We start from the raw sequence: 23,285 nt of genomic DNA, 5'->3' as shown, positions 1-23,285 counted from the left end.
TGGAAATGGACAAATAAATAAGAAATGTGTGTGGAAAACCTCGAAGCAAATTAAATTCCTCACTAAAGCAACAATGCAAAGACACTAACAATCACAAAGAACAGATACCAAAAGCATACAGTTTGAACATGAGTGGAAAGTTTAAAACAGATTGCAGCAAAATAACACGTTGGAAACTTTGCAATTTTCCAGTTCCCGCATGAAATTACCCAAACGGTTTTTAATAAAAATGGGTGAAATACACTGATTTGGAGTGAGTTATGCAAGATCTAGAAAGGTGTGCTTTGAGTAAAATGAAGCTGTGAAAAAGGAAGGGAAATCAGTTGTGACAAGAACAGTTTTACTTTACACTAGGGTATTCAGGCTAGGCCACCAAAGATGGACACAGTAAGAGCCAGGGTTGATTTGCGACTTCAGCACCCAACCCTGGGGGAAACCAGTCCAATCACTCGAAATATGACTAATGGCATAGGATTACACCAGACAAAATTGAAAAGAGAAATGGCGCTAGCACTAGAAATCAAGGGCAAGGTTGCAGGGATGATTCTGACAGTTTAAACAAGTTATCAGGATAAGGATAGGATGACTTAGAGAATGGGATAAGGACAAAGACAAGATATGCTATGGGTTTCTATGGGGTGGCGATTATACTCAGTCCACTTTTTAGTTTTGAGATTTTTGGACCGGCAACGGTTCTGGTCACTACACAGCAGCGTGCCTGGCAAACAGCTGCGCAGTTCTGGTCACCGGATGGCACTTCTGGACTGGCAGTTCTGGTCACTGGATACTAAAGGTCAGATGGATGGCAGGATGGCATGCAGTTAGGGGTCAGCGAGCCAGGCTGGTTCAGGATGCTTCCCAAAAGAATACCACGGCTTTCCCCTTTTTAATGGGCATTTTGGAGGGATTTCAGAATTGAGGCCTTGCTGGGATAGGATCAGCAATGCTTGGGTTTTGCAGTGGGCCCTGGAGTATGGTCAGCAATGCTTTGGCCTTGTAGTTGGAATCTGGATGGATGGAACATGAACGCAGCGCAGGAACATCAGGAAGAATGTGCCTAGAGTCTTGTTAGGGACTCTTATTTATAATGCATAGTGACTTCATAGACTGGGCCGGCTTAGCTAAGCCAGCCTCTAAACAACTGGATTGGACAATCAATATTGGTTGCCTCCCCTGGGATGTGACTCAGTTCAGGAGTTTGCATTTTATTATGTAAAAAGACTTCCCACAGACCTTTTTGCCAAAAATCTGTCATACCAGAAATTACAAATGTGTACAGTTGTGGCACCTTAATAAATGACATAATCAGCTTACATATTTTATGTAGAGCACAGACGTCCAATCCTGCAATCTGGGAGACATTGATTTGTCCTTTTATACTTTTTGTGGTCATTTTCAATGTGAAATTTTCAGCCTAAAATTCCATAACTTTATACATGGGTGTGGATGATCATAAGGGATGTATGTACAAAACTTTGCATTTGCAACATGGATCCTTTTCTTGTAATCCTCAATACTTTGCCATTTCTATTCCGAAGGTGTCAGTGACTTCTACAATGTCTCAGATTATAAAACACAAAATCACTTTTAAACTTGCGAGATTTTTAAATTTTCACTAAGTCTTGTTGCAGAGATAAAAAGTCTTTAAAGTTTATTTATACAATAGTCTTTAGAAGCAAATGGCAGTCCTTTGTCTTGCACTGGACCATTTTTTTCTCTTTTTCAGCTGACACCAACTGTCACTTCCTCCAGAGCCAAGGTGTGGGGTTACAGCTTGATTGACGGTTCATTGCCCCCTTCCCCTCTTCACACTTCCTGGCCCTGGGAGTTCCATTGTCAGTGGGTTCAGCCGAGCCTAGATTCTGTCCCACCCTGTAATTATCCTGGGGGTGTTAGTCTCTGCTGAGAGTTTATGGTGTGGCTCCCTTCCTAGGCGGAAGCTTTAGCTCTGCCAACCAGAATAACCTGTTTTTGCCAGCTTGCAAAACCAGCCTAGTGGGTTTAAACCTTTATTTTCTGATATTTGGTCCTGGATTAAAACAAGCCTGTGGAAATAAATAGCCCATGTATGTATTATCACCAGCAACAAAACTCCTTCACATTGCTGGGTAATGGCAGGCTTTCCTTCAACAGTTTAAAAAGTAAACGGGCATTTTTCTCCTTTAGTTTTGCAAAAGCCAATTTTTACACGTGTTGAAAACTGCTAGCATTTCCTTTCAAATTCGATTTTGCCATCTGACATCCCAATATTGCCTCGCAGCCATAGTTATTTTCTTCTAGGCGGTAGTTTATCTGAAGCATAGATGCATTGAAACTGACATGGCTCAGATAGCTGGAGTCTCTTTTGAACTACTGAGCTTTGATACATTTGTAAAGAAATGAACGTGTTTTAAAGTTCCTTATTGATTTCTCTTAGAGTTGGTTTGACAGGGCCTGTCAGTCAGAAATCATGCCTGGTTTTGCTGAGGCACAATAAAATACTGGACATGGCAGGGCCTTATTAATCATAGTGATTTAAGGAATAACAGCTGGAAATAGCGTCAGCAGCATTATTTGAAAGGTGAAAAGTTTCCTTTAAAATGGAGATCTTGGGCTTTCAGCAAAGCAGTGCTGCCTTTTCACTCCATTTCTTTTGTACAGGTAAGAACACACTGGCACGCTCCCTTAGTGTGTAACCTTGTTCCATCCTGCCCCTGTGTGCTTGGCAAGAAGGTGCAGCCATTGTTTTGTTGTTGCTACAAAAATGCAGTTTTGAGGCCATAGCGCTCACAGGAGCCAGCTCAGCCATTTTGCTGTTTCTGCGCACGTGCAGCTTGGTGATGTGGGGAAATACTGTTGAGTGGGTCAATATTTCACACAGTACCTACCCCCACCCCTCCTTGAACAGTCACTTTGCACTGCCTTCTGGCCGTCGCTGCACTTACAGTCTGGTACTACACCTGTGAAGTCCTTTGCCGTCCTCGCACTTACTCAGAGCCCTGCTGCCCTAACTGCACTTTCCCTTGTACCCCTCCCTGCCCTTCTCCCCTCACCCTCTCCCCTGCACTTCTCGTTGCACTTGCACGATTTGAATGTTATAAGGCCTAGTAATATCATTGTCTTGTCATCCCCCTGTCTCCCCTCCTTGTCTTGTGGTACCTAGAAACACTTGTGTAAAGGCGCGTTATAAATGCCAAATCATATCATAGTCAGTATTTTACAGGCTAATATGTGTATAATTGTTGCCATTTGAAGAGACAGACTGATTTCTCTTGGCTGTTAATTGCACTATTAAGGACTGATATTGTTTTTTCTTTTAGCCACGTTGATCCCTCATTCACCAGAGGTGCCTCCAGATACTCCAAAAGGACCAGCGGTGAGTACATATATAAGAAGTATGACTCTCGTGTAAGCAAAGCATAATGAGGTAAAGAAGCCATCAGTGGTTATGAACAGCAACGAGAAGATAGGGTTTTGGGTGAGTGTATTATATTACAGTTTTTTGAAGAGTATTTTTCATGGAGGAAATAAGCTTTTACTGGCAGAACGCTTTCGTTTTAGCAGGGACCTATCCACCAAAAGCTTTGACTTGGTTTGCTGAAAGCTCCACACTGTATATTTCAGAAACCTATTTAACCTGAAGAGATAAAAAAACAATTTTGAATGTTTCCCGTAGTTGAAAAAGGCACTCCTCATTTAAAAAAAACTCTTATTAGTGCACCTGCATAGGAGATTGAATCCATGTCTGTCAGATTTTCTTGCATTTCCAATTGAACCATTCACAGTCTGATGGGTAATCGTATGTGAGTATAGTAGGGAACACAAACTAACCCACCTCCATCCCTGTGGAAGAAAGCTTAACTCGCTGTAAACAAAGGCTTCAGAACAACTTTCGAACCTCAGGTTCCTCTCTGGAAAAGACCCCCAAGCCGGAAACATTCTGTAATCTATTTACTTTGGTTAGTTACTTTCCTGAATGTTGTTGTTAAGTTACCGTTTTGCTTCTTGCCCCAAGTCAAGTAAGTGGACTGGACGGTGTATTCCAAACGTTAGTCTTTATGTTCTCCAAATTAGACTCCAGAGGTTTGCAACAATATTTATCAAAGTTGGAGCAAAGTTTCCATTGCCAAAGGTTGTTCTGTTTACTAGTGAGTTGATACAGTGCCCTGGGTGCTCACGTCACAGATCTTTGTGCCAGAGATCTGTGTGCAACTTGCACTTCCGGGTTTGAATTTCGACTGGACAACCCACCATTAACCCATTCTGTGATCAATAAAATGAGTACGTTTAAAATGGGTAATAATGACACCTATTATTGTAGAGCATTGAAGCAGGAATAATCCATAATTAGGTGCTATATAAAATGTGAATATTATTGTTTTCAATATTGTTGTTCCATCAAGAGGATGAGGGGTGGGTTCCTAAGAAGTTTATGGGGGTTTCTAAGATGTTTATGGGGGTAGGAGGGAGTCCAAAGAGGTACTACACTCAGCTCAAGAGCAGAGCTTCCTCTTTTGGTGGCTGGCTTCCCGTTTTAGGGGTATTTGCGTCCGTGTCAAGTGAACCTTACGTTTTGGGAAGTTTACACTGGCTTTGGCTGGTTTCTCTGCAGCCTAGAGGGTCTGGATATGTGATCTGCCAGGCATCCCTTCTGATTGTCTGTACTGCAGTGTAACGTGGTGTGACTGTCTAGACTCTAGACAACAAATGAAAGATCAAGTGGATTTTATGACTCACTTGATTGTGTGGACGTTAAGCCTTCCCTGTCGCAGCTCGCTCCATTCGCTATAATTGCTGGTGCAGCATTTCGTCTTTTTTTTTGCAGAGTTTAGTGAGGCTAATTGTCTTGGAATCTGTCCTGTGGTCTTGTGATGCCCATTGCTTGGGTTGTGTTTTTTTCCCCTTGGAATTAGTCGTCTTCCGAGGATCTGTACCCTATAGCAGTCATCTGATGTACTGCTAAATCCAGCACACATTAAGCCGTGTTATCAGTGCCTGCGTATTTTGCTTTTGCTGAGATTACTCGCTTGCACTAGTTCACATTCTCAATGTCTCTGTAGCTTGCTTTCACTTGAGTGCTTAGAATTCATATTATGAATGCCTCTGTATTTTTATTTCACTACCATGCAGAACATGCCATACCTTGTATTCTAGATTTCTGTGTTTGTCTTTCACAGCTGCGCCAAACTTGCATTTATGAGTATTATCAATGTTCCCCTGCTTTGCTCTCACTACAATGCCCAGCATGCAATAGTTCCTGTTTTCAAAGTGCCCTTTCTATTTTTCTTCGATGGCATGTCAACCATGTGTGCACGAATAGGACATTTACACTTGCCACAGTTTCACCTCAGTTTATTTTACAGTTGTGTTTTCTCTAACGGTTTCACAGCTGCAATTTAAGAAGGCATTGAAATTGGCCACATTTGAACCTCAATTTGTTTCTCTTTCATGCTTTCTCCAGCGCCAGTGAAATGGCCATTTTAGGAACAGAGCAATCCTGTATATGGTCTTTCTCTGAACCAATGCATTTTTCTTTAGTCCGCTTTCTTTTTCGGCTCCCCTCCCAACTACGGAGTTGTTCCACCTCTCCCTCCTCTGTGCCCTTGTCTTCTCCTTTCATCAAGTTCTTTGCAGAGGGGAGTACATCCAAGATGTATATGGGAAATGCGCATGTGGATTTAATCTCCCTACTGAGGGATTGTTGGTTTTGGGAGAGCTGCGCAGCTGTCACAACATATGCTAAATGGGCTAAAGAGGGGTTTTGTTTATTCTCCCCATATACTGCCTCCAGGTGGCGTTCCCACAGCGGGAAGGCATCCCTTTCACCAAAAGAAGCATGCCCAATGCGACTTTATCACAGTGAGTAGATCCCTTTTTTCGTAAACTAAGCTTCCCTCAACCCTATACTCCACACTCTGCCGGTTGCCAGATTCTTCACCCTGGAAGCCAAGGACTACCCAATCCTACACTTCGGCATTTCCTACTGGACCCATTACACCCTCCAAAGAGGATTCTTCCTGCAAATAATGATGGCCTGCACGCGTGCACTTGGGGCCATCCGTCCCTCCAGAACCTTTGGTGGGTCCACCATTCCCTCGCTTCCTCTCCTGGTGCAGCTTTCACCTCCATTCCCAATGGTGTCAGTGCCCTAGCCTCTGGTGTCTGTACTCTCTCCCCCGCTTTCAGTTTCTCCCTCAGCTGCCTGATACTGATGAAGAAAAGTACTCTGCTCATGAAGAAGGTCCATAAGCGCATGACAAACATCATACCATTTCTGGACCTGCCTATACCTGCACCATATAGAGTATATTTGTAGAGCTGCAGGAAGTCCTGCCTAGTAAATTGGAATAAATTGCCCTTTCTTTGTAGGCTGATGTTCTTAAGGAAGCCTGGAAGCTTTGGGTAACCCTCCAATCCACTGTCCCAGTCAACCAGAATTTGAAATCCAAGTTCGGAACAGAGGCAGATGAAAAACTTGGCTCTTGCCCACAAACTCGGTCAGAGATTGTTTTGGCTGCCTTGGCGCAGATGAAAGGCTTGACCCACCATCTCGTTAACATTGTTTTCAGCTTCTTCAAAAAGGAAGAGAAATCCCTTGGATGCTATGAGCAAGAAGGCTTACCTGCCCGGTGTTGTTTACCTCAGGCAGATCAACTCCTGCACCATCGGCGCAGCCGATTATGTCAAACTGTGGTGGGAGAGCTCTGAGTTTGCTACCAGGAGAGACATTTCTTTGCAGGAATTGCTAATGCTAAACATTGGTCTCTGACATTCGGGAGTTGTCAGAAGTTCACATGGCTACAATGTGAATCTTGGCTTAAGATTCCAAGGATATGTTCAGGGCTTTTTTCTCTGACAGACTGCACCACTTTTCTTCCACATGCGATGAGTTCCTGACAGAGAAGGCTTACATGCTCACTGACTAGTTCCCATTTGGGACATCACCACCAAGGCCCCTTTCATGATGTAAAGAGAGCTTCATAGCCCAATTGTGAAGCGGTAAGGGCCTTTTTCAACATGTAAGGAGATTCATCTCAGATAATCTATGGGCCCATGGGTGATCGCTGCAGTCTCAAGGGCTTCCTCCTCCCTGCCCCTCTCCACTTCACTGCACTCTGCCTCCCACCACCGTACTGGCTCCCACTCCTGCCAGTGTGGCTTCATCCGTTCACTTACACATGGTCTGGTGTACTCCTTGGATCAGTAAATGTATAAAAGTTAACTTTGACACTAACTCAAACTCCACAATACATTGGTCTGGTTTGGGACACTCTGCAGGGCAGATTCCTTCCCCAACAGACAGGCTTCTTGGACTGCTCTCTGCAAGCACTCAAATGCTTCAGGCTTTCACTGTGCCACCCTTAACTGTTCAAAGAATGCTCATTCTCATGACCTCTTGCGCTCTTGTGTTGAGACATGTGAGACTTCATAGGAAGGCAGCTTTACTACATTTGCAGCATATCTGGGATCATGAGTCCCATTCTTAGTCCCCAAGTTAAAAGAGACCTTCAGTGGTGGTCCACCAGTGACAATCTGTGGGGCAGTGCTCTCCTGCAAACCAAACTTCAGTTTCCATGAAGACCGGCTCCTCCTTTTTGACTCTGGGGCTACTTTAGAGTGCCTTCAGATCCATGGACAGATTCATTACTTGTGGAATGGACTACACAGACAATACTGCAGCAGTGTTTTACCTGCTCAAACAGGAAGGCACAAGGTCTCCAACTTTACAAATCTAGCAATGTGAGACTAGATCTTTCAGAACAAGGTTCTCCCTATAGCGACACACTTGGCGGGCTGCCTCAATCTAAGAGTTGATTCACTGTGCAGGCTTTCAAACGACCAACAAGTGGAAACTCTTCCCCAGCATCAGCCTCCGGTGCATCTTCTGGAGGTGGGCCTTTACTCTTGAGGATTTGTTTGCTGGGGTACAAAAAGCATTACCTCAATGCCTCCTGGAAGGGTGAAGACCCTCTGATGGACTTGTTCCTACTCCCTTTGCAGGGACACACTCTGTATGCCTTTGCGCCCCTCCCGTTCCTTGCAAAGGTGATCCTTGAGGCAAAGCCTGCATTGTAGGATGATATTGATCTCACCATGCTAGCCCTCCTGGTACTGGTTCTCAGAGTTACTTGAACCCTCATGATTCTCCATGGGTCCTCAATCCTTAATGGGATCTCCTCTCCCACCAGCCGGATGGTCCTCCACCCATACCCTTCATTGTGTTGATTCTTGATGACCTGATCTTTGGGTGCTTTGGCCTCACCCAGAATAATCAGGATGATCTTGGAAATCCTCCACCTGGGCTCCTCTGTACACAAGAAAATGGTGTAGATTGTGCAACTGATTGCCATATAGCAGGATTAATTCCTTGTAGGCTACCTTAGATTAATGGTTCCTCTCAGCTTTAGCCTTTCATAGTCAAGTGTCAAACTGGACTTCTGCGGGACATACCTGCTGTCAGCAGTGAGTGCGTAGCGTACTATGCAGGAGCCCTCCTTTTTCCTTTCTCACCCTGTAATGAAGTGGCATGTCAGTGGTCTCAAGAGACCTTTCCTTAAGCTGAGAAAACCACATTCACCATTGGACCTAAGCACTGTCCTCTCAGCCGTGGCTCAAAATATAATACAGTCAATGGCCTCCTTTGACATGAAGTTTGTAGCCCCAAAGACCACTTTATTTTGTGGCCGTCACCTTGGATCGCAGAATAAGTGTACTTCTGGATGTGTGCATGGACTTGCCATTCTGCATATTCCACAGAGATAAAGTGGTTCTGCAAATCTTCCTTAACTCTTGTGCATATGCATTCTCCGACTTTTACCTTTAATAGGAAATCAAGATTCTGGTGTTCTGCTTAAACCCATGCTCGAATGCAAATAAACTTGTACATACTCTTGATGTTAGGGGTGGAATTTTTCTGCAAAAGAACCAATGAACAGCAGGGTGTCAGAACCCTGTGTAAAAACAACACTTGAATGGATACACGGTGGAAATTCACAAAGAGGATGCCCACGGATGCCTTTGTCTCTCTTTCCTTCTCTGAATTCTTCACCGACCCCACGCCAAGGCCCCCCTCACCGAGGGAAACCTTCCAAACAATATGTCCCACTGCTCAAGGTAAATGACCGGAGCTAATGGAAGATATTCCTCGAAAGGTTGTGTGACCTGACCACCTAGGAGAACCACCAGGCTGTAGGAGCAAAACCGACAGGTTTTAGAACTGTGACCAGACCAATCAGAAAAGCAAAGGAAAAAAACCCTATCTGTACCCACTTGGCGTCTATTGCTCTGTACCCCGACTCCTGGTATGGCCATTACCCAATCGAGAATCTGCTGAGGATCTGCAACGGGGCTTTACACATGGGTTGGAAGAAGTGCTGATCCGAGACTGTTCCTGAAACCAGGTCCAAAGAAAAGGGGAGGGGGGGAAGGGGCAAAACAACAGGAAGGGAAGGTTAGTAAAGTAAAACTGACCCGCACGGAATGAGGGTCGCTCTAGGTCCGGGGTGCAGCACTCAGCAAAGCGTCCCACAAGTCCAATGTGCTGTTTGAACGTAGGAGAGAAAGGGAAAAGGAGAGGGCAAAAGGAGGGAGGAAGGGAAGGCTCATGAACGAAACTTAGAAGGGAGAGTAAGGCAATCCAGTAACAGGCAGGGTTGGTACACAAACAGGCAAAAACAGAGGCAAAATCAGCAAGAGAGAGCAGTTCCAAGGACGTACTGAGTCAGTAATGAAATGCAGATAGACCGGAGACCAATTCACTAGGCAAAGACAGTCCGGGTGAGATCGGAAACAGCTGATCAAATAGTACAAGGGCAAAGGCTTTGATGATTCCGGGGACGAGGCAGAAGTCAGGAAACCAAGAAGACCGCCGTCACGGAGCTCCGAATTCCATAAAAAAAACACGTAATCAGAAGCACGTGGGCGGAAGTGCTTTTTATGGGCCAATCTTAGTGCGTCTTCCGCATCGGGCCGTGGACGTGGAGGGCACTTGATGTAAATGCTGCACACGTGTTATACAACACACACGGCCCGAGGGGGCGTGGCCATGTGGCAGCCACCGTCTCCATGGCAGCGACCACCGCTTTCTCCAGGCACCAAAACAAGGATGGCGCCTCCTACAAGGAAGGAGATTCCAGGAATACGGCATAGGTAAGTGAGGGATATCTGAACCCCGGGCCATGACAGAACCATCCCCCAAAGGAGCCCCCACACTCCTAAAGGTGTGGAAGCGACAAAGAAGATGAGGGGCATTGATGTTGGACAAAGGCTCCCACGACCTATCCTCTGGGCCGTAGTCCTTACAGTCGACCAGGTAATAAGGGCAGCCATGAAATACACGGTAGTCCAAGATGCGGGCGACCTCGTATTCCTCCGAACCGGCAACGGTGACTGGCGTTGGACGAGAAGGTAGGCGCGTGTTGGCCGGTACAGGGTTTGAGCAGGGAAGCATGAAACACCGGATACACCCTCCACCGGGCCGGGAGCGCCAGGCGAAGGGTCACTGGATTGACACGTGCCACCACCTTGAAGGGACCGACAAAGCGCGGTAGTAGTATCTATCTACATTATAAAAAGATAACACTCCACCAGAGCTCTGTGACTGCTTGGAGCAAAGCACTTGTAATAGGGACATGAGAACTACCATCTCTTTGATCTTTTACAGTAGCAATGTTTTGGCGATATTTGTGGTTTATGCCACAAAACCCCAAAACCAGTGAACACCAGGCCATTACAGAAGTCGGGTAACAGAAACAGGGGCACAACCAACAGGGAAGAACGAGAGATACAACCTCAATGCACTAGACTCCCAGATAACCGTCATCCAGGATGGATATACGTGATTCTTTTGAAAATATTTTACCTAATGGTGAAGTGACCGAATTTATTTAACCTAAAAACGAAAATTAGTTTTTACTTTTTTTACTTTTTTAAATAATACGGTGGAGACCCCCCTGCAGCCCGCACTCTTACCCCTCCCTACCCTAACTTATACCCTTACCCCACACCCCACCTATTATTCACCATACATATACCACATTGCCTACCAATTCTGGTCAACTAAATTCAGTCACTACTCCTTAGGTAAAATTGTTTTCGGTCATTTCTACCAAACCCATACAAGGATTACTCCCATACATCCAAAAATGAGTTAATGTGATTATATTTTCGGATGGCCTCCCTACATTTGAATTGAATCTTCTCGTACCCAGCGAGCATATATACTGCATAACGCTGCACGTTTTAAAATTGTTTGCAAAAGCATGTCATGGCCTGTTTTCAGGTCTTAAAGATCACATGGGAATGAGGTGAACCAAAAATGTCACCGGCGCTACGATGTTGGTGGCATTGTGCTAAGACTGCCCATGGTTGTCCAGGGAGAATCTTTAAGTGGGGTGGCAGTTCCCCCACCCTCCCCAACTTAAACTGAAGGCTGATCTATTGACTTTTGACAGTGCCATTTTCTCCGAGCAAATGCTTGTCGCTGGCCACTTTGTATGCGCTTTGATCTGCCGCAAGAGGGCCAAGTGGAACTGTGGCGACAGTGATGCATGGCCAGCAGAAAGGTGCTCAATGAAAATGTCTAAGCAGCAAGGCGTGTCGGCATCAAATCGAGCACACCGCTGTTTCTCTCCATTGCTTGCAGTTCTGATCTAATTTAAATGTGCTAATATTCACAAGAAATATGAACGCGCCCGCTAGACTAATTAATGTGTGTCTTTGCTATCAGCTATCTGTACTAGCTGGCTTTCGCTAACAAAACAAATCGGTTGAATCTATTTTTCACACACTGGTTCGGGAATCTGTGCTGCACACCTGTCGTGTAGTCTAAGTAATGGAGGCAGCAATTACTCTGTTCGCAAAGTGTGCACCAACTGTGTGAATGCAGATTAATCTTTCTTTCATAATTGCCTTGTATCATTTCTGTTGTTGCAGAATTACTGAACCGAGCCTTGTTTTCCATTAGCAACTACATTATAGCTTAGTGTCGCAGATAGAGTGAAGCCGGGTGAATTGCAGGCCTAATTGATCCTTGTCTTGTTTCAGTTGTCGATATCTCAGTTGCATGCACCTTCCTGCTATCCAACCATTAGGCACTCCAGCAAAACTCCTTTATAGCAGCAGATGCCAAGTCAGCTTTTGCCTTCACTGATGGCATACCAAGTCAGCTTTTGCCTTCACTGATGGCATACCAGGTTTCCCATGCAGTAAGTCTTTATTTAAATAATATGTTTAGAATTATGTTTTCTACAAACAAAACACATAAATGTGTAGTTGCAATGCAAGCTCTTGACAGGACACCCAAACAAAAGGGTCTTATTCGATTTCCGTGGGATCGAACCTCTGAGCTACTGTGACTAGCAGAACAGCAGATCCCTGGCTATTGCAATGCTGCGTGGCAAACACCTCAAAGCCGGAATGTTCAGAAAATCACATGCATGCAGAAGTCCGGAATAGTGGGCTATTCACTACAAACATGATAATTCTAGGCTCCTGGTGATCAGAAATGATGCAGCACTGTTGCAATGACAGATCCCTTTGCAACAGTCCCCACTATCAATCTGCGTTCATTTTGATGGATTGCCTGATTTATGGAGGCATTTTGGAACCTGACACAATCCATCAAAATCATCTCCGTCTACCAGACTTGAAATAACCATGCCTCAGGGCTTGGAATGTATTTATTTATTCATCTACGGGAGGAACAATGCTCTATTGATCACAAAAAAACGTAGAATAGCTAAGAAATCAGATTTGACGGGAAGCAGTGAGCGTCTTACAGAGGCATGAGTTTGAGGGACATTCTGACCAGGTTGTGGAGGGGAGTAAATGGAACAGTCACCAGGGATAATACATAAGTCGACATACATAGATTAAGGACAACCAACATTGTGCAGGTAGACGGTACAGCCATCTGTGCTCGGGATGTGACCATGATGGGTGAAGTGCTAGTGTGGAGGCAGAGGAAGTGAGGGACAGAGGCAGGTCAGAGGCGAGGAACAATGTTAGCTAGGAGGCAAATGAGAGGTAGGTTAAGAGGGTAAGGCGGAGGCGAGGAGGTAGGGTTTTAGTTTGGTTTTGAACAAATCTGTGTGGACTGTTTCCCGGATGTCCAGGGGAAGAGAATTCCATGGAAGTGGGGCAAGAAGAGAGAAAGAGCAGAAGCGAAAGGAAACACAGGGAAGGTGAGGAGCCACAGGGGTAGTCGAGTAGGCAGAGCAGAGATTACGGGAAGGCTTGTAGTGTTGGATAGAGGATATATGCAGTGGTGCCTTACCGTCGATAGATTTGTGATAGATGTGTGAACCAGGAGAAGAAATTTAAATATGGCCCTGTTTTGCCTCATCACCCATCCAGCCTGGTGATGGTACAGGGACGTAGGTGTTTAGTGAGGGAGTTCAAAGAGAGTGCTGGTAGTGAAGTTAATGATCTTGTTGCGTGGAACAAAGGCATAGTTGGGCATACCAAGAAGATGCTGGAACAGTAGTCCAGTTTAGAGAAGACAAGCAGGGTCAAGAGATGCTTGGTGGTGTTGAAAGGAATGAGGTGCCTGGTTTTCCTAATATTTAGGAGGTTGAGGCGAGCTGCTGTTCCAGTTTTGGAGATGAAAGTAGAGAAGATGTGAGAAGGGCCATAGATGATGCTGATGTTTCTAGCTGAAGAAGCGGAGGGGGCAGTGTCCGGTGGGAACTGGGTAGGCAGAGGAGGAGATGAGAGAGAGAGCTTTTGGCAGGGAAGAAGAGCACCTCTGTTTTGGTAGAGCTGAACATCGGAGATTGCAAAGCCATCCAACATGTAATGGCATAGAGACAGTTGGAAACGGTGATAGATCAGAGGAGAGTTCAGGAAAAGAGAAGATGGTTTGGGAGTCATCCATGTTGGTACACGAACTCAAAGGGGGAGATTAATGCCCCAAGAGCAGAGGAGCGGACCCAAGACAGAGCATTGTGGAACAGTAACAATTAGAGGAGTGAGTTCAGAGGTATTGTTGCTTTAGAAAACAGAGAATTGGTGAGGTGCAAGGTAGGATTCAATCCAGGCAATGGCTCGATCATGAATCCCAAGAAGAAAGAGTATTACGGAGATCAGAGTAATCAACAGTGGCAAAGGTAGCAGACAGGTCAGGATAGAGGATAGGTTGGCATGCTTTGCAGAGGCGATAAAGTTGGTGTTTATATGAGTACTTGCTTCCCATGCCTAGGATGCCAATTTGCCTAGGATTTTAAGAAAGAAGGGCATTTTATTTACTTTTTGGAGGGCAAAAATTTACTTTGGACAAGGCTTGCCACAAAAGGGAAGAGTGCTGGATCCTACCTAGGAGTTATAGGCAGATCACTTAATCCGTGGAACTACTCACTGACATGAGGCATGCAGAACACAGATACAGGGAAAATTGTCCAATCTTGTTTTGTATTAGTTTTTCTGCACCTACATTGATTAAGATGAGGCGGTGAGAGGTTAGTAAGAGGTTTGCACAGTACACAAGCAGTAAAACCGCATTCTAAGGGCCATACAAAGTGGTAACGACCTGCGTCTGACTTTAATATGTTCAGACCTTTAACAAGTGCCCTAGTCATCACTACCCGGTACAGGCCGAAAATTGAGTTACTACTGCTATTATCACCCCAGGATGCTAATTGCAAGTACAAAGTTGGAAAACATGGGCCACTGCAAGCACACAACAGTTTAAATTGATTTACGAAAAAGAAAAAAACAATTGGTGCCATGGTTGTAGAAGTCATAAGACCTAGGCACAGAAGAATAAAGCTTATCAATTCTGCAAAGTTATGATATGATACGTCATTTATAACGTGCCTGTACACAAGTGTTTCTAGGTGCGTGAAATTTGCAAGCATGGGGCTCTGTGTGTTCCTTCACCTTTGATTAATACCAAATAGTGTACATTAGTTGAAACTGTTTTCCCAACTTGTCTTTGTTGGAGGCTTTAATTATGTTTATGGAGGGGTATTTTACAAAGGCAGCTTAGGTCAGGATGTCTCACCCCCTCCAAAAACTTGTTTATGAATATATTTGCAGTTGCTGTAACGATTCTCCCAAAGAATGTGCACCACCTCCCAGAAAATTATTATATCAGGTACAACCAATCTAAAATAAATTTTCTTCTATTTTTACACTACTCGCAGTTCGCAGTGTGTACCAATGCCTTCTTCTGCAGGTGATTGAATGAGCAGCAGAAGCAACATTGGTATTTTGCATAGCATTATTCATAATCTAGTGTAAATAGATAAGTCTCTGGAGCATCACATGGTGCACCCTCAATAGCCCCCATTCATAGGATTCCATCTCAATTTCACTTACAGCAAAAGGATGTCTTGGGAGTATAGTATTTTAGAGATCATCTCTTGCCTTTAGTATTATCATTCAGAAAGTGTTATTGCAGAACCTAGATGTATTTCTATTACTACGACATGCTTTGCTCTTTTCTTCATACTTGCAGGTTACTGTAATTGTGGGTATAGGATCAGAATTTTTCACAATGAAAAAGGGAGCTGGGTTGCATGCCTGGGACATACAGGCACATCACCTTCATGCACCCCCTGATCCGAGCCACCAGATCCGATCTCTGTGCAGATTAAGAAGGACCCCATGCAACAGCTATGTTTTCACTAGGGGGGCATTTGTCTTAACATTTTCTTTTAATGTTTTTCTTGCTCTGGCGTTGATCTCATGCCACATGCTTGTGATTTCTATCCCTGCCAGTCTTCCAACAGATCATTTTCCGACAGTGACCCCCACCATAAGTGTCAAAAGGGCTAAGTCCTGGATCTCTCTTGGGGCCCTTTGCACACTCTGTAACACATTTTCGCTTTGTTCTCTTCTGACTTGTCTGTGCAGCTGGGAATACTTCTTTCACCTCAAAACTACAGCTGAGCTATGTGACTTTCTGTAATGTAACTCTTCATTTCTTTTTTCACATGTGGTTTGCAGGATTGACATCTTCCCTCTGTCCTCACACTGCTCAGGGGTATTTTGGGCCATTTCACCAATGACTCTCAATGGCCTACCAGAATAAATTCTCATTTTTTTCCTGGGGCATTAGTTCGTTGTTGACTATTTTGGGGATTACAGTGATGTGCTTTTCGAGGCCCCAAGTCCAATCCTATGACAAGATGCTTGGTGAGAACTTACTGGCTAGGTCTTTCTCAGGGGTTTGACATGTTGGCTTCAAAAACTCTTGTTGGTTCCTCTAATACCAGCTTTGGGACACATTGTGAGGGGCCTCTGCAAGGTCAACCTCATCTTCTGCCACAGGGTTACCAGTTTGTACAAATATGTATTCCACCATGACTTAGAAAACTTTTGCCTGCGTTTCATTGTCATTGTGTTTCTCCTCCTCTTCCCACCATGACTGCGAAACCTTTTGCCTGCGTTTCATTGTTATTGTGTTTCTTCTCCTCTTCAGATCCCCAACAAAACAGTGGGCATTGCAAGCAGGCTCTTTTTCTATAACGAGAGGTAAGTCTGTATGCACGCCATTTGCCTGCTCATGCAAGTCTTACAGTCCTCAGACGTTGGATCCTGTTGCTCTTACGTGGGTGCAGCCTAGAAATTGAAGGGTTCTTGATCCAGAGAGGTATCTCCCTCCCCCTGGACAAAAGACAGTTCTCGTCCGATACTCTTCATCTAACTCCAGCCACTCCTTGGCTGTCAGAAAAATGTCTTTCTTTCACCAGCCTTTCTCAGGCTTACAAATCCTTTTTTTTGAAGTCCCAGATCCTGGTTGGTTGCTTTGGCTTACCCTCGCCAGCTAGTGCACTGAAAAGTTTGCCTGGATGCTCTCTCCAAGCTGGATGGGTCACGGACCCTTGAGTACAGAACTGGTTTACTTTCACCAAGTGGTGCAGTTAAAAAGGCGATGGCCTGGATGCTCTCTCCAAGCTGTGTGAGTCCCTCACCCATTGGTGCAGACTGTGTTCCCTTTCACCAAGTGATGCACTGTGAATGCGTTGCCTGTATGCTCACTCCAGGCCGTAGACCTACTTCACCCTCCTGCCAAGCCTTAGTACAGTTCCATGTACGATTTGGGTTTGAGTCTCAGATTTGCCTTTCCGGCAGTATTTTTACTTTCTGTAAACTCGGTTCACTCTCCTGCTAAGCTTTAGTACAAGTCTGTGTAATGTTTGGGTGGGAGTCGCAGATTCGCCTTTCCAACTTCTGCTAAGACCTCCTTGAGGGTGCCGAGCCTCTTTGGCTTCCTGTGTACCTTATTGCGTGGTACATGCAAGTTCTGGCTCCTTTGATGCATCTGGGCTCACTCCAAGTACTCCGGTAGCTTCACAGAGCTGCTCTCCCCCTGTGGCAGCTCTATAGGTATCTTCTATTTGGGTACTGCATGCTGCTGTGCCCTCGCGGTCCCCCGGTCTCTGGGACACTTGGAGTCTTCTTCTGCTTCTGAGCCGCATGGTCCTTCCTTCCTGGACCAGCTCAGAATCTCTCCTCCTCTGCACAGTGTCCCTGTCAGTGCCTGTCTGCACGTCAGGCTCTCTTTGGCTACCGCGGTTCCTCCTGGGAGGGCTTGACACTCTGTCAAGACCTTCACTTTTTTTATCTTGCTTCTGCCAATCACTGACCATTGACCACTAGACTTCTGAAAGTGGTTCTATCGTGGATTCGGTATTGCTCCGCATTCGCTCCTCGTCTCAGTACAAAGTGAGTATTGCAATGGTAACTCACTAGTGCTCCTCCTCGTCTCAGTCTTCTCTAATGGAGTGGCTTTAGCAAAATAAATGTGACTGTAAGTATGAAGAAGAGTGAGGGGTGGAAGGAAAGGTGGGATGACTCTGGAAAAGGACACCAGGGTCATGTGTTGTGTGGGAATACCATGTTCTCCCAATGTGGTTGTCACTGGTCTCAAAGGGGGTCTCCCCTCCCATGACATCCACCCACTGAGTACCACCCTCAGGGGGACTATCGGGTAGCGGCCTCACCACCCACGCCTCCTGGGAAGTTGCTCCCCCTTTGGAAGCAGTGACGACAGCAAGGCAATTCGTCACATTCCCTTCCCCTTACGTAGTCTAGTATATCCTCCCCTAAAGGAAACAGGGAGAGGAAATCTACATTTCACTGAAATGTACCTCTGCAATGTTCCGCACTGAAACAGAAGGGCTGTAAATCAAGGAACCATTGCATAATCTTGGGATTGGTGTCTTTCCTTGAACAAGCCACTGGAGAGGGGAGTGGTCAGTAACTAGGGTGAAATTCCTCCCGGGAAGGGAATAGCAGAGATTACTCACTGCCCACTTAGTAGCCAAAGCCTCAAGTTCTATCGTGGCATAGTTTCTCTCCCTGGGGAATAACTTGCAGCTGATATACAGCACAGGGTGTTCTATCCCATCATAGGCTTGAGACAGTACTGCCCCCATTCCTACCTTTGAGTCGTCCATTTGTAGAACAAACTCTTTGGTTGAATTGTTGCTCTTTAAGGATGGGTTTGCTACCTATAATTGATTTGAGGGAATCAAAGCAAGCCTGTGTTCCCATTTGATCTTCTGGGGTTCTGTGTTTCTTAATTTGTCAGTTATACATGAGTTAATAGACGAAAAGTTTTTAATACAATTGATAATAATGTCCTACCAACCCTAAGAAAGCCCTTAAATCCCTCTTAGTTCTTGGTGTGGGAGTGTCCCTTAAGGCCTTACCTTTCTCTAACTGGGGTTTGACTATGCCATTACCCACAAAGAAACCCAGGCATCTTACCGCTGACTGTTCAAGGTGCTATTTCTTTGGGTTGGCGGTTAGTCCGGCTTTCCCTAGGTCTCTTGTAATCTGGTATAGATGGGACGTATGTTCTTCCCAAGTAAGACTGTGTATAACAATATTGTCAAGATAGTTCCCACAGAAACTGGTTTAAGGTTGTGCTAACTGATCCATTCACATCTGAAAGGTTGCTGGAGTACCGTGAAGCCCAAAGGGAAGGACTTTAAACTGGACTAGTCCTCTAAGGGTGGAGAAGGCTGTCTTTTCTTAATCATCAGGGTTCAGAGGGACCTGCCAATAGCCCTTTGTCAAATCAATCATGGAGATGTAAACAGCGGTGTCCAGCCGATCGGTGGGATCATCGATTCTTAGCATCAGGCAATTATCAAACTGTGACAATGTGCTACATTTCTGAAAATCGATACAGAACCGCCACAATTGATCTGGTTTGGCAACCAGGACTACTGGCAAAGACCATGGACTCTGTGATGGTTCTGTGATATCATCAGCCAACGTCTTCTCCACCTCCTGAATGACTATTTCCCTCTGAGCCTCTGGTATCCAGTATGGTCTTCGATTTATAACCTTCCCCAGCGGTGTACGGATATGGTGGGAAATTCCTCTAACTTTCCCAGGTAAAAAACGGAAAACCTCTGGGAATTGATGTCCTTCTGTTGTGGTGCATAGAGGTCATTACGTATTAAGTTCATGTCATCTTTCTCTTCGGCTAATATGCTTGCCATGACCACTAAAGATGACTCTACTGTATCGTTTCTCCATTCTTTTTAAAGATTTACATGATAAAACCTAGAATTTAAGGCTGAGAGACCCGATAGTTGCAAGGTCCAGTCTGCTCAACAATTTTATAAGGGCCATACTAATGAGATAAAATGTTATGTTCTGATGTGTGAAGTAGGACAAGGACTTTTTGTCCAATAGAGAGAGAGAGTGTGTGATTGTCATAAAAAACCTTCTGATTTTCCTGGCTTTTGTTAAGTTGGAATTCACTATATCCATACTAAGGGCCATTGTTAGGGAGAATTCTCTGTAAAGGCTAATTTCCCAAACCTAGTGAGTCCCCCAGCAGCTTTGCTGGATTTTTTGGAGTTTATTTTTTTTCTCCTGCTAAGAGTGAGACTCTTTTACTCCCACTCTTAGACATGATTTGAGGTGTTCCTTTGTCTTTCCATGTGTTTTTTGGGCTATGGGGTCTTTTACTCCATAGTGTCTCATGTGTTTTTGATGTGGGTTACACGGCACTCCGTGCCGTAACCCAGGGGTGTCGTAGCGACCCCCAAACATAGACTCCATACCCTGGGACTGACTACTGTCCCCCAGGGCATGTAAAGTCACCATTGGCTTTACTAGTCCCAAATTATGAACAGAAACCAGTAAAAACCATCATTTTGTGGACGTACTGGTCGGGGCAATTCGATTGCCCCGGGGTCTGTTGTTCGAGGGGGCACGTTTCCGTCCCCCCTGATCAAGTTTTGGCTGGTGGCAGTGGATACTACTTTTTATATTCGACCGCGAATATATCTGTATGAGATTTTCCCATTGTTCGAGGCTACCAACTTTAATTATTTAATTCCTATAGCCTGAACATACCGCCGGTTTATTTATTTAATATTAATTCACCGGTTGGTATTTTTTGCCAGAGCTCGATTCTAAAATGGCGCTTGTGTTCTCTTCTGTGACTCCATCCCAAGTCGAGCCGTTTGTTCCACTTTTTGGAGGGCTTCTCCACAGAAGCCTCCAAAAGTGCTGCCACTTTGTCTGGGTACCACAGGGGGTGTAGGAGGGGGTTTAGGCACCCTGGACTGAGTTGCCTTGGCAACTCAAGTCGCACTCTTGTGTGATTGGCCCAAGTGGTGAGCCGGCCGGCTCACCACTTAGCATGTTTGATTGACAGCTAGGCTAAATGAATGGGGGTTTGCTGCATAAAAGCAGGGCTTTGGGGACTGGAACTTCAGAAGTCGCCACAGGACCTAAGAATCCGAGGAGGGAGAAGCTGAGCTGACCTGCAACGACGACACCACCGGTGGAGCCCTGCTGAACCGTCTCACCACTTTTCCCGACGACAGAGGAGATCTCCAGTCCAGAGAGTCCTCTTCCTTTGACTGGTGGGGATAACCAGTTTTGCCTTCTTTTCACCTTCCTGGAGCATCTCGTGGCCGCCTTGCCCGTGCCAAGCACCCCAGCAACCGGAATACCACAGCTTACCACTACCGCGAAGAGAAGGGTAGTACCTTTTAACCGAAGAACTCCGTGGCTGGTTTCTTCCCTGGCAGTGCAACGACCTTCATCTTTCCTCCACGGCGAGACCTCCTCTTCCTCTGAACGAAACACCGACTTGCACCCACTGCCAGGAACAACTGCCCCCGCTGGAGCTTCCTTCACACTTAAGGTATGTGTCCCGCCTGGCTTCCCTTGCGACAGATCATTCGGGGTGACACTAAAGCCTCGACTTTCTAACCTGGGCTGGCCTGGGACAACCTAGCTAACTTTTCCTGACTTTAATTTCATTCTTTTTGTGCAAACTATCTACAAGACTCTTTGGGCATAACCCCACTGTGTGAACCTGGACCCCTTCTGCTTGCTCTCTCCAAGAGTGGGCCTTGCAATTGACTTCCTTGCTCTCCAGTAGAACTCTGCCTATCCTGCCTTACTGTGGTTCTTTTAAAAGTATTGAAATTTGTGTGCTTCCATAACTCTGCCTTTTTCCCCTCCCTTTTTAATAACTTATTAGAGTGTCATCTTATGTAAAGTGCTCACCTCTGTCTGAAAATAAGTGGTGTTTCTCATTAAGACTTGTCTAATAAGTAATTAGGGTTGTATATATATATAATAGTGACGGTGTGCTGAATTTACTTTTCTCTTTGTGCTAGTGTAATCTACAAGTGTGTCTTTAAATAAATAACTATATACTTTTACACCAAAGCTCTGGTCAGTGTTTGCTTGTGCTACTGTATCTCTGTACCTATTATGTATACTCTATATACTGCCTAACTCTTCTTGAGGGAAGTCTGACTGCTCAGCCACAGCTACCAAGTGAATCTGTTTGGTACAGACTGCTACCAAGTGGGTTTACTGCCAAACACCTGTAGTCTTAAATCTTTTGCAGTGGTCCCTAAGGGAACTGCACAGGTTTCTTCCTAAGAGTCCGCGCTTTTTACGTGAGCGGCACTAATAGCAAACAGTGCCTATGGTACCATCATTTCCCATGTTCCGTCTGCTTTGACATGTTTTTTTAAGGATTATTTTAATGGTCTTGTTGAATCATTCTACCAACCCATCTGTTTGGGGATGATGCACAGATATTCTGTGGGTTTTGATGTGGAGGATCTCCTTCACCTCACCCATGAGCTTGCTCATAAACGTTGTACCTTGATCGGTAAGAATTTCCTTCAGTCAGCCTTCCCTTGATAAGAATGGAAGTAGATGTTTCAAAATCTAGTGCGAAGAGTTGCTTCGCATAGGAAAGGCCTCTGGAAAACAGGTGACGGATTCTAGTAGGAAGAGTATATATCTATTCCCGAACTGGGGGCCCCACAATATCCATCGCTATCCTGGAAAAGGGAATGTCTATAACAGGTAGAGGTTGTAAGGAGGTTGGAGTTTTTTTTTTCTCGTGAATCTGTCTTTTGACACAGCAGGCATGTTAACACAAAACTGTTGAAGTCTGCAAAGATTCTGGGCCAGTAAAACCTATTAACAATTTGTTTTTGGGTCTTGGAGACTCCTAAGTACACTGAGGTTAGATGAACATGGGCTATCTCAAGAATTATCCAGTGATGGCTTTTTGGGACTACTATCTGGGACTAAACTACCCCTCATCGCTCCTATCCCCTATATACAATAAGCCTTTATTAATGAAAAAGAAAGGCCTCTTTCTTCCTGCCTTCCATTTCTGAGATTACTTTCATTCTGACTGTGCTATTATTGGATAATCCTTTGCACAAAAGCTAAATTGGGAAGTTTTCTGTCTCGTCACGATTGCTCTTGTGGGTTGGAGGGTCTAATTTCGGGGCTGGATCTTGGTCAGCCTCACAAGCCCCTTCGTTCCTCTCTCAGTATGGTAATGATCTGGGACTTCTGTGACATCTGGGAATACTGCCTTCTCCAGGATCCCTTGGGCTATTTTGTCACCAATTTTCATCCCTAATGAATCTTTCCCATTGCTCTGTAAGAGTACCTTCATGTCTCCCCTTTAATCAGGGTCTACTACTCCCACTAGGACATCTAGCCCATACCTCCAGGTTAACCCTGTTTTGGATGTTATCCTGATATAAGTGCCTGGAGGAGGGGTTAGAATTAGACCAGTTAGTATTATTTGTCTTTCTCCTGGGGCTATGACCAGGTGCTGACTACTACATCGGTGGAACCCAATGGACATTGGGGCCGTGGCATTGTCTGTTAACCTGGTAAATTTGAGGGTTCCCCATTTATATCACCCAGGTCAGACACCATATGTAAGGGTGCAGAATTAAGACTCTGACACAGAGGGGTCATGGTATTGGCTATAAATCGTTATTCAAAGGTGCAAAAGGAAAATAAACTGCTAACTTGCCCTAACTCTAAGACGGGTG

The 23,285-nt window shown here is 45.1% G+C and overlaps 1 protein-coding gene across 1 annotated transcript in view; it reads left to right on the top strand.

Annotated features, from left to right (window-relative positions):
• NPHP4 (nephrocystin 4) overlaps positions 1–23,285 on the top strand; it is a 1,060,260-nt gene that overhangs the window by 445,291 nt on the left and 591,684 nt on the right. Inside the window, exon 12 of the mRNA XM_069610268.1 lies at positions 3,300–3,355. Coding sequence (XP_069466369.1) covers positions 3,300–3,355 — 56 coding nt within the window. The remainder of the gene's footprint in view (positions 1–3,299; positions 3,356–23,285) is intronic.

This window comes from Ambystoma mexicanum, chromosome 8 (genome assembly GCF_040938575.1).
Source record: "Ambystoma mexicanum isolate Mex_15411 chromosome 8, UKY_AmexF1_1, whole genome shotgun sequence".
Classification (NCBI taxonomy): Eukaryota; Metazoa; Chordata; class Amphibia; order Caudata; family Ambystomatidae; genus Ambystoma; species Ambystoma mexicanum.
The sequence above is the reverse complement of the archived record's forward strand: the minus strand, read 5'-3'. Positions and strand labels throughout refer to the sequence as shown.